At 34.4% G+C, this 12,577-nt stretch overlaps 1 protein-coding gene across 1 annotated transcript in view; it reads right to left on the bottom strand.

The window, feature by feature from the left end:
- Nucleotides 1-1,414: 1,414 nt before the first annotated feature.
- The window catches only part of LOC107677216 (protein kinase C and casein kinase substrate in neurons protein 2), a 14,442-nt gene continuing 3,279 nt past the window's right edge, over nt 1,415-12,577 (bottom strand). The window contains exons 2-10 of the mRNA XM_016472028.1: nt 11,580-11,648; nt 10,331-10,487; nt 9,150-9,385; nt 6,917-7,072; nt 6,667-6,842; nt 5,749-5,869; nt 5,408-5,481; nt 2,377-2,456; nt 1,415-2,296 (exon numbers count right to left, since the gene is read on the bottom strand). Coding sequence (XP_016327514.1) covers nt 2,184-2,296; nt 2,377-2,456; nt 5,408-5,481; nt 5,749-5,869; nt 6,667-6,842; nt 6,917-7,072; nt 9,150-9,385; nt 10,331-10,487; nt 11,580-11,636 — 1,170 coding nt within the window. The 5' untranslated portion in view covers nt 11,637-11,648 and the 3' untranslated portion in view covers nt 1,415-2,183. The remainder of the gene's footprint in view (nt 2,297-2,376; nt 2,457-5,407; nt 5,482-5,748; nt 5,870-6,666; nt 6,843-6,916; nt 7,073-9,149; nt 9,386-10,330; nt 10,488-11,579; nt 11,649-12,577) is intronic.

Genomic DNA, 12,577 nt, shown 5'->3' with positions numbered 1-12,577 from the left:
CTTTCTTTGCGTGAACATTTGGGCGGCGTTATGCAAATCTTCCCACATAGTGATGTAGATATGTGGGGGCGTTTTAGAACGAGCCGTTTTAGGTAGGTGTGGTTGACTCTTAACTTTTATAAAGAATATCTCTTTGGATTTGAGACTTTAGTCTTTGCAACTTTACAGATCTTCTTTATGCACCAAGAGCTTGTAACACTACAAAGAGAAAGGAAAAATTGAAATCTCATCATATAACCCCTTTAAAATGGCTCATTTATCTGGATTTAAACATTCTTCGAAACATTTGGGATAATGTAAGTACACAAGTCAGCAAAATATATAACACTGTTCTAGTGGTTTTTGGATATTTAAAAAAAAAATCTTACATATTGTGCCTTTAAGTAATAATTAATTGCAATGAAATTAGCTAGATGCTAATGCTTACGTCCAAATGAAAGCCGTATTTGATAAGTGGGTTAGTGGTATTACTTATACTAACACAAAACTTTCCCATTACCAGTCAGATTATGAACTTTTACACCGTAATATTAGGCCAGAAACATAACTGACACAAGTATGTGAGCGCAGACACGAAATATTAGCCAGTTTATCGTTGTGGTTGGTGGGCCTCAATAAATTACATAATGGCTCAGGACTGCTACACAAGACTAACAAATGGTTTGCAATTAAAAGCAGTCTGTTAGTGAACTAATGATGCTACAAAATGATGCTGGATTTTTTTAAAGATAGAGTTTACAGATTTAATAATTTATTAATGAACAATCAAAACGCAGAAGTAAATTAGCATCTTCATGAATGAACATTTTTTAATTAATAATGAATACTTATAAATAAATTAATACTTCTATTCATCAAAGATGCATTAAACTGATTAAAACTGAGTAAAGACATTAGCATGTTTCTGAAGATTTCTAGAATGATTTCTGAAGGATCATGTGACATTGAAGAATTGCGTAATGATGCAGAAAATTCAACTTTGCATCCCAGGAATAAATTTAATTTTAAAATATATTCAAATAGAAAACAGTTATTTTGAATTGTAATAATATTTCAGATTATTACTATTTTTACTGTATTTTTGATCAACTAAATGTAGCCTTGGCAAGAAGGCACTCCCCTCCCCCAAAAAAATATTTTAAAGACCTTACCAAATCCAAGCTTTTGAATGGTAGTGTAACTGAACTGTATTTATAATATTTCAAATGCACAAAATATTCAAAATAATATTGCATGCACACAATAAAACAGACAAGCTTTAAGTCCTCTCTTGACTGTGGAAAACAGCATTAAAACGGATGGAGAGATGTGATTTCGGATCCACCACCAGAGGTCCCTGTCATTCCAGGATTAATGACTGGTTTGCTATAGTTACGCACCTGTTCCTTGTTCTTTATAAGGATACCTGTTAAAATTCCTCCTTTGCTGGTTCAGTCCTGGATGTTGCAGAGTAGCGTGTTTAAATATTATTTAAAGTTTCATTCAGTCCACTTGATCAGGTGCTGATTCCTGTAGGTGAAATATAATATAGATTTGGCTCTGATGATAATGGAGGCTGTTTCTCCAGTGCCCCGTAATCTTTTTAACAAGCTCCTACTGGTTTTGTACAACCCCTCATTAAGCAATATATAAATTACAAAGAGGACGTTTCTTGACTCTGCTTGAATCATTTGCTGGTCTCTGGCTCACTTGGAGGTTTTCCAAAAGCATAGGAGAAAAAAAAAACGTGTTAATTAAAATGAATGACATCCTATATTACTAGTTTTCATTCATGAAAGAGAATTCATGTTTTATTTTCATTTTGGTCTGTAGAAACACGTCTTGTAGTTGTTTTCCAAGGAACACAAAAGTAAATTATTTACCAAAGATACGGCAAACTGAAAGTATTTGGACAGTTAAAAATGTCTGAATGTCACTGCATTAGATAAAATATCAAACTAAGTAACACTTAAATGTACAGAAATGTAACACAAACAGACTTTTCAAGCGAAAAAAAAAAAAAATCACAAAAAGTCGATTTTAAATGATAAAACAATAGATATTGTTGAAAAAGTTAGTTCTGAGAAAAGCTCTTGGCAATTTCTAATGTGATGACATTCACATTTATATCGTTCTTAATGGCCACCGTAAGTTTTCCATAACTGTAAATAAGCATGGTTGTGCCTCAGTGATGAATCATGACATCATTTGACAGGCAGCACGTAATTGGTCGGATAAAATCCCTCGACTCCGCCCTCCTTCACGCCCCAGCACCAGCCCTGATCGTCCTCTTCCTCCACCTTGAGGAACTCTTCACCTGTGAGACAGACCCACACCAGTCACATCCAGCACCGCACTCAGAGTTACAGTCTAACTGCAGAATCTCCACATGATCACCTGCTTTGAATGACAGTTCATCAGATTCCTCTCCGGTGTAGTTGTACAGCGCTCGAACCCGCACTCCTCCGATCATGACCCTGCGCCAGGACATGGCAGACAAATCAACTTCTGTTCATCCGAAACAGGTTATTTATATACTATTTTAGTATTTATTTATATTTTGAATTATATTTTATTTTAAAATATTTTAGATTCATTTTAATTTGAGTTTTTTTAGTTTTTTTTTTTACATTTCTGTTTAGCTTTATTTTTTATATCAGTTTCTACTTATTTCAGTTAGCCAAGGCAACATTTCTAATTTTTAAGTTTTCTAAATGTAAGCTTTCCATTTACTATTTATATGTTATTTCAGCTTTATGTCATTTTTAATAGTTTTTATTAAACTATTTAAAAAAACTATTAAAATGTACTAAACATTTTGAAGTTTTCTAAGCTTAAGTTTTCCATCTAGTATTTATATCTTATTTTATTTCAGCTTTAAAGAAAATTATTTAATAGTTTTAGTTAAACTACAACTTTAAAAATAAAAAACTATAAAAAAATTACCAACAATTATTGTTTATGTTTTCCAAGTTTAACCATTCCATCTAATATTTAGATTTGATTTTATTTTAGATTGATTTCAGTTCAGTTCAGTTTTAGATTTAGTTAAATAATATTAATTAAATTAACATTAACATTAATTATAGTGTTACTAAATTACTATTTAATGTTTTAACAAATTATGATTTTTTTTCTCAATTACAATTTCCACAATATGACGGTATAACAATTTGGGTGTAAAATGTGTTTAATTGTCATGAAAATAGTCACAAAAATTGGGGAAAAAAATTCTGATGGTCCTAAAAGCAGGCTCATTTTATTATGGAAATATTTTCATGATCTCGACATGTTCTTAGCAGGTTTCAGGAAATCCAGGATTGGTGTAATCAAGTAAATCTGACTGTTTGAGACATTGTTGAGATCTCTTGGAGCTCTAGTGGAGACACGGGTGAGATTATCTGTTTTTTTTGATCAGAAGAAACATCTGCGATCCAGGAAACGTGTTTTTCTTTCTACTGCATGCATCAAACAAAACACTAAATGAAACCAGCAAACAGTTCTTCCTCAAAAGCGTTCATTTAACTCACTGGCAGCCGCTGGCATTGACTATACCTTGAAGCACAATTTAGACCAGGTGACCAGATTTAGAAAGGTGACATTCACAAATGTGAATCTGTCCAGGACTGGCTGCCCTCCAAAATGAAGAGTCTGTATACGAGAAGCTGTCAAGCCTAAAGCAGTTACAGTCCTCAAACCGCGCCAGACAACAGCAAAACACTGGAAGAGATCGCAACTGGAGCTCAACCAAAAACACACTGGAGGAAGACGACTAAACCAACTTTGGGCCTTCATGCTTAAAGTGCTAAAGATGCTCACAAACCCGTTCCAGCATCACAATGAGCACAGCAACCCAACAGCCAAACACGGCAGTGGAAGAAACGTTTTATACATGCATCTCTGAGGAACGGACTACAAAACTTATAAAGGAGTGAAACAACACAAAATCTTGGAGGAAAAAACACAAAAGCACCCGGATTTGAAATATTCTGTTTTGCAACAGGACAATGCACTGAAACAAAATACAAAAACGATAGAGATTTGAAACCAAAAGATTAATGTAACCTTCAAATTATATAATATTTTTTAATGGACCTGAACTAACATGGACTACATTTTGATATAACGTTAACAAAGATTATTACACGCTGTAACTAATTTATTACTATAACTAATGGGAAAAAAATCAAAGACAAATAAAAAAAAAAAAGCAATATTCACAGACTGCATACTGTGCCAACATGCACTGAATACTATTTTAAAACAAGTATGCATTATGCAAGAAGCATTTTAAAGAGTAGTACTCTACATTGTTGTCACATGACCTCGTGTTTAATTCAGATATCATGCCAGAAACATACTGTAATTTTGCATTTTTAATCTCTTTGAGGCTGATCAAGCTGACTAGTCCAGATGAAATCACCTCCAGTTGATTTATCAGAGTGGAAATGAAGGTCTGCATCACGTGCTACAGGACTGAACGCCGTACACGGCACAATTTGTCAAATGACACACTTCATCTGTGTGACTGCAGCTCACAATCAGTCCTCATCCAGCCTCAATCAGCTCAGCCGAGGAGGATTTGAAACGCCGACAGCAGGAGACCCAAAGAGACTCGCCGCTCTAATTGAGCTGCTGCTCAATACTTACACATTTCATTTCCTAATCTGATTCATTCTAATTATTTTCTAATTAACTTGATTTAATTAATACCACCTTTGACATTTTAATAGAGCACTTTGCATGCAAAAATTCTCAGTTAAGGCAGAACATTACAGGTGAATATGACAAACATTTGAACTATTATGTATCACCATACTTTCCCAGTCGATTAACCACATACATTAAGGCAATTATTTTGTTTTCTGAAATGTTATGTTTAAATTGGAAATGATCCATTATCTAATTAAATATGTACAAATTTGCATGCATTTTCAGAACAGAAATCTGAACACTGGATTAAGCCAGGTTTAAAATTCTTGTTTTGTTTTGTTTTTGTCTTTTACAGAGGGATTTAGGATATCTGTTTTTATCACTCCATAAATCAGAAAATACTGTCAACAGCCAGAAACAAATGAATTTGCATCCTGTTTTTAGGAATAAAATGTGATATAAATCAGGCGAACGAACACACTTTTCGTTCAAAACATTCAGAACATAAACAGGAATAAACTAACACTTTGGTGTATGTGAGTGCTGCTGAAGTGAAGATTTCAGATTCATTTTGAGAAAATGGCCTTGAAATTTATGTATTGTATTTGAAATCTACAGACACAAATAGATTAAAAAAAACACGTATATGCGTTTTCTTAATGTTTTCTTTTCACTAGTCTGAAAGAAGACAAGTTATGGTTTTTTCCTAGGTGTCTTCGTAGTTGACACGTACAGTACACGTATAGACCCCTTTATTGCATGTGTGTGTGCTTACGCTTTCTCCTCAGTTCCTCTGTGTGTTTTTGGTTTCTTTCCTGGCTTCTGCTTTTTAATCGGCGGGTTCCATTCCTGCACCAAGAACACACACACACACACACACACAAACACACAGACAAGACAAAATCACACAAAAAACACAGACTAGATTACAAGATTAAAACACACAAAGGCAATAAATAACAATATGAAAATACAATAAAATGGGTTGTGTACTTATTTTAAAGCTCAGAGAGTCATTCAACACTAAATTAATTAATTTGTGGCACAAAAATAAACCAGCATAGATAATAAGGATAGTTTTGCTCGTAATATCTGAATGCATACAATCACACACACCTCTAGTTTGGGCCAGTCTGTCGGCATGCCCGGCCCATGGTTGTTCTTCCACCAGCGGAGATCATCCGGTTCACTGATGGACATGAGCATGTGATGTAGCTCACTGTACACTGCTTTTATACTGAAACACAATCACACACACACAATACACATGACTGTAGACAAAACTGCAGCTAATGGAACTTTTCAATACTATAATACTAAAAACTTGATTTTCTTAAGTAATGTTTATCCAACAAATCCAACAAACTTGCATCTTTGCATGTCACTGTTTGCCTTTAAAGAAGACGACTGAAAAGGAAAAGGCTGTGGATGGAGTTTTGGAAAATTCTGTCTGTCAAAAATATCCTGCAGGGTTTATGGAAAAAAACAATTTCTAAAATTGAAATGTCAAATGTAAATCATTTGATTCTCAGCTCTATTTAATTATCATTGATATATTATTATGTTTTGGTAATATTTTGAATTAGATAAAATATTTTTATTTTTATATTTTCTATTTCTAGTGAAATTTTAGTTTATGTTTTAGTACTTTTGTTGTGTTTTTGTCCTTTGTCTATATGGTTTTTATTATTTTTTATTTTTTGATTATTTAGTTTTAGTTATTTTAGTACTTCAAGTTAAATTAAATGAGAAATATTTCTATGGCAGGTATCTGAAAAAAAAAGTTTATTCATAATTGACATTTAATTTTATTGGATAAAATATTTTATTTTTTGTTTTAACTATAATAATCCTTTATATATACACATATCATCTACTGCAGTTGAAATAGCTGAAACCAACAACACTAACAAATATTTTATTTGTTTTCCTTCAAAATATACGGAAGGCTTTAATGTCAGATAAAGTGTAATCGTTTTAATGGTCTACATGACCTTTGCAACATAACATCAAATGCTTGTTTGCGTTTTAAACCTCTCGTTGTTGGTAATGTCGAGGTGTTTGTGAATGGACAGGAAGGCCTGCTTCAGGAAGCTGATCCTCTTCCTCTCCTCCGCCTGTGATTGGTCGAACACAGACTCCATTTCCTCCATGTATCGCGGTGCGAAGCCAGTAACGTCCTCGAGAACCTTCTCATAACGATCACGTGCCTGCAAAAACACGCAAATTCATTAAGTCATAACAATAACTGGCATTTGTTCATGCAGTCTGATTTCTGACTGACCTTGCTGCGCTCCTGTGTGGCTTTCTCTCTGGCCTGCTGGATCTTGGACAGTTTGCTCTCGCTCAAGTTGGCGTTGTTTTTGGCTTGAGTCTCTTTTTCCTGAGCGCTCTGCTCTCTCTGACATGACTTATGATACGCCACACGAGCCTTTTCCAGCTAATGGAGACACAAAGATGTATTATTAGAATCATGTAGTGCTTTTCATTTTCTATTCAGCTCTCAGTCATGCTACTGAATACACTGGAGATACTATTTCATCTTCTCTCTCTAAGTGTCTCATTTAAGTTTCCAACATATGTTATAATATTAGGGCTGTCGATTTAACACGTTAATCTAATTAATTACTTTTTAACACAATTAACGAGTGCAATATCACACCAGTGCTAGATAGATAGATAATAGATAGATAGATAGATAGATAGATAAAAAAATCTGAAAACAAAAATAAAAAAATCCACATGAATAATAATAATAATAAAATAATTAAAGGGATGGTTCACCCAAAAATGTAAAAAGTAAAAAGAAAATAAATAAAAAATGGGAAAATAAAAATAATAGAAATGTCTTTCTAAAGTTACTGTTTGTAATGTATTTTTCATGTTTTTCTCATGTAACACAATAATTGCTTTAAACTATCTTTTTGTGGGTAATTTCTCAGCAAATTTGATGTGCAATTAATATGCAATTAATTAGATTAATTAATCACCACATCGTGTAATTAATTAGATTAAAAACTGTAATCAATTAAAATCCCTAAATATTATATATTATAATGTTATAATATATATTATGTATACACTGAAAAAAATGATGTAGAAACTATTTTCACTGAGAAATTGCTAGTAAATTTCACAATTAATTACAAAAAATGGCAAGTAACATATTGAATTAAACTAAATTTTGAAGTAGAAAGACTGAAATTACATGTATATAAGTTTTCTGAAATGTCACATATTTTTATTGACATATTAGCGTTAAAAGTTTTTATAGTGGGGATTTTGGAGGATCTATTTTTATCACTCCATAAATCAGAAAATACTGTGAAAATACTACAGCCAGAAAAATACTTTTTTGTACCATGTGTTTAGAAATAAAATATTACATAAAATGTATACATAAAAATAAAAATGTAAATTATATGGATGTTACATGAACAATCCCCTCAAAATATAGATACTTGCAGATTTCTGTCTGGGAAAAAAATATTTTAAAGGTGACATATCATGGAAATCTGACTTTTCCAGATTTTAAGTGCTATAATCAGGTCCCCGGTGCATCTACCAACCAAGGAAACGTGAAAAAGATTAACCCAGTAACTTTGTTTTGGTAAGCCGTTTTAGTACTCACATGCTGTGACAGCCGCTTTCTGTCCGTGTGCTTCGGATGTGTGTGTTCAGAAAACAGAATACGTATATCAGAAGTTTAAACTTCTAAACATGATAATCAGAACCAAAACAGATGTTTTTTAGCAGTTACCAGCTGTAATGGTGCAGCTCTATTCTGGAAAAGGGGGCGGGGAGCAGCAGTTCATTTGCATTTAAAGAGGCAGGCCTGAAAAACAGTGTGTTTCTGCTTCCACTCAAAATAGGCATTTTCAAAATGATGTAATAAATGATCTGTGGAGTATTTTGAGCTGAAATTTCACAGACCCATTCTGGGGACACCAGAGACTTATATTACATATTTTAAAAAGGGGCATAATATATCTCCTTTAAGAAAGCATACTTTAAATAAATGCATTGTAAATTGAAATCTACAGATAGATAATGTGCAATAAAATGAAAACGTAAAGGTGCAGTAAGCGATTTCTGAGAAACTGCTGATAATTGAAATGACCACAACAAACACGCCCCTACCTAAAAAGACCACACCCCTATCTTAATAGCTCCACCCCCAAATTCACAAACATGCTATGCAACAGGCACCTCCCCCATCATGAGTGGACACGCCCCTTACTGCTGAGTGGCTAAAAGTGTGTTTTGGTGCTCAGTCTGAACCACTTTTTTAACAGGGTTTCTCAGAAATCGCTTACTGCACCTTTAAATGTGTATTTTAGATGTTTTCTTTCCACTAGTTATGTTATGGAAGCAAAATTTCAGAATTGACCAGTGGTTTTTCCTGTAGTGTCTTACTTTAAAATACTGAGATGTTGCACTTGATTTTGAACCAACAGGAGTGAAAACAGTTCAGTTGATTAACACCGATTAACCAGCAGCATACGTCTAACTGTCACCTTCTTTAATCGTTTCTCCCAGGGCTTCTGAGCACGTGAGAAAGCCGTCCCAAGGTCATGTGACTCTCTGAATCCGCAGAACATTTTCCTTGGGAACGTCTCCTTTTGCCACGAGCGAATGCATTCTGCATCTTCAGAAACCAGAGACTGGGAGATTGATGTGTGAAGGGCAGACAGACGCTCAGTGGACGAGAAAAAGCACTGCCAGGCCTGCAAGAGGGACCCGTACAGCGGCCCTGAGAGACAAACACACAGAGCAGTGAAAATCAGCTCAGTTACAAACACTTTTATCCAATTACATTACACTAAGCACAACTGCAACTGAACTTGACAGCCAGCAAATTTTTTAATAGTTGTATATAAAAGAGCAATTCATACGAGCAAAATAAGGGGTAGATGACAACAGAATCTTGAGATTAAAGCAAATGATCTCACAGTGAGGCATTATATAATGAAATATGCACTAATTTGCGTATACTTCCAGAAGAGAAATCTGAACATTGGAGAAAGCCAGATTCAAAATTCTTGTTTCATTTTGTTGACATATTAGAGTAAAAGGTTTATACAGAGATGAATTTGGATTTCTCTTTTTTAACATAAATCAGAAAATACTGTCACACCTAGGGGAAAAAAAACCGTTTTGGATGTTTTCAGGAATGTAATGTTACAAAATCAAGCAAAATGAGCAAACCCCTCGTTAAAAATCTAAAATAAATAAATAAATTATATATATACATATATATATATAGCTAGGTATAAAACTGTAATAAAATCTGTTGTAATAAAATAAACACTTAAATGTGTATTTTGGATGTTTTCTTTCCACTAGTCTGAAAGACAGTTATGGAAGCAAAATAGCCCAAAATCTTGGACTGACAAAATTCAGATATATTAATGAGTGATTTTTACCGACAATAATTGTGTAAATTATTTGACAAAGATTCAAAGATAGCATATACAAATGACATAAATTCCAATATAAAATAACAAAAGCTTGAATATTATGCACATTATTCAATGGACGTGATGCTTCTGAAAATACTGGAGCAGGATTTTGGACCAATGAGATTGAACTGTGGGTGGAGCTACTCAGTGATAAAAACCAATCATTTAACACAGCCCCCTGTTGTTTGATGTAGCTGGTGAATAACTCCGAATGAGGATACGCTTTTGACACTCACGAGTCTCGGTGATTGATTTCCACTTGTTGCTCCATTCGGTCAGCTGACGGGCGTACTGTCGCTCCACATGAGCCCGGTCCTTCATACATGCTATGATGTCTTTACAAGCCTGGTACGACTCTGATGTTCTCTGTACTGTCCGGATGTAATTTCCTGGCTAAGAGACAAGAACAGAAGGAATTCAATTTTATTTTCCTGTAACTCAATCTATCTATGGTGAACTACGGATGGTATTTTTGCTTGGGTCCAAGTTGAGTTGCATTTATTTATATAGTGCTTTATACAATGCAGATCGTTTCAAAGCAGCTTCACAGGAAAATAACAATGGTAATATTGTAAAATTAATTGATTATGAAACTAATTTAATTTCAGCTGTAAATCAGCTCTACACAAAATCATGATGTTTATAATATCTTTATGCCTTATAGTTGCATTTATCAGATAAGAATTGCGCAATACATTTTTCAACAAACAAGCAATCGAGTAGTTGAGATTTGCTATATAGTATATATATCGCTTTACATGAGTGTGTGTGTGTGTGTGTGTGTGTGTGTGTGTGTATATATATATATATTCAATTGAAAGAACGGCTTGTGATCATTATGTCACTTAACGTTGCATTTACCTCAGAAAAGTTTCCAGTGCTCACAGTTGGTTAATTAGCTATAAAAACACAAGAAGGAGCTTATTTACTGTTATTTATATATATTTAAATAAATCTGTCATGAAGACAAGTTTTTTGTAGGAAAACTACCTTATGTGCAATTGAGTTGTATACAAATGGTTTTATTTGAGTGTGATTATTATGTCTGAAAATAAATAGCATTGAAAATAGTAGTTTTGTTGTTAATTTTAACCTCTAATATCATGTAACAAATGAGATGGCTTCCTGTATATTTTACAGCTTTAGTTGGAAGAGATTTTTTCCTTAATCAGAATAAACTATTGGTACCGGCCGATATCATTCAGAATAACAATATTGGCTGAGAAATTGAGTATCAGTGCAATCTTTATATACACTCTTATACAGTAGTAGTTGTATAATTCGTAATTAATTATTTCGTTATTAATTCGTTATCTGGTGATCTTGAGAATTATGAAACCTGTGAATCGAGTCTATATTGCTATTTTGTGTGGTGGAATGTTCCAAATCAGTCACTTTTGAGGTTCAATCTCAGCTGTGATGCTGCCTATGTAGGGAGCAGACAGGAAAGCAGCTCACTAGGCTTTGGAACAGCCTTTTTCTTACCATCCAGAAGCTGATTTTGTTGATATCCTCAGGTGGGCCTGTTGGAGGGTCCGCCATGGTCGCAGCTGGCTGCAAAAGAGACAGTTAAACCAGTCTGATTACATGTAAGTGTGTGAAGGGATTTGCATGCTTCATGTTATAGACTATAAATGCAGTGCACTATTCAGAGTGCCAACAGAAGTCCAAAGTTGTCCGTCCGGCCCAGTTTCTGCTTGTTGCACCAGCCTCGAGCTGCTGCCCTATTTTTTTGTTGTTACCCCTTGAACTATCAGAGCCCGTCTTGACACATCGCGTGGCATTTATTCAGGGGCATCTGGGTTTGTTTGCTCATTTGTTCCCACAATCCTCCAAGAGGCTTCATGGCAAACAGACGGCCGCTCGGCTGCAGCGTTTCACAAGCTTTTGGACCTTCTGCACATTTGCGTTTCCCCGGGCCGGATGTTTCCATCTTCTCGTTTTGACATACTTCAGGATGAATGACATGCTGCAGTTTTCAAGCATTTGTTCAAATCACTATGAGCAATAGTAGCCTACTAGTGATGCTAGACTTGGCAAACAGCACTAACAAGTGTAGATGCTCTAGAAAAGGAAAACACTTCACCTGACCAGCTACTTTCTACTGCTGCTTTCTTCATTTGGCCCCATGCCATTTAACAATAGCCAGCAATTTAGTCATGTTACTTAAAAAAGAGACTTCACAGCCTAAACAGATAAATACCCTTGTGAAAAATGAAGCACACTTTAGCATACTTAACATAAAAGGAGTATTTACAAAAATAATATGCTTTTAAAGGGGTCATATGACGTTGCTAAAAAAGAACATTATTTTGTGTATTTGGTGTAATGAAATGTGTTTATGCGGTTTAAGGTTAAAAAACCACATTATTTTCCACATACTATACATTATTGTTTCTCCTCTACCTTTCTGAAACGCATCGATTTTTACAAAGCTCATCAGTCTGAAGAGCGAGGTGTGCTGTGATTGGCCAGCTATCCAG

This window comes from Sinocyclocheilus anshuiensis, unplaced genomic scaffold (genome assembly GCF_001515605.1).
Source record: "Sinocyclocheilus anshuiensis isolate Anshui unplaced genomic scaffold, SAMN03320099.WGS_v1.1 scaffold392, whole genome shotgun sequence".
Lineage (NCBI taxonomy): Eukaryota > Metazoa > Chordata > Actinopteri > Cypriniformes > Cyprinidae > Sinocyclocheilus > Sinocyclocheilus anshuiensis.
The sequence above is the reverse complement of the archived record's forward strand: the minus strand, read 5'-3'. Positions and strand labels throughout refer to the sequence as shown.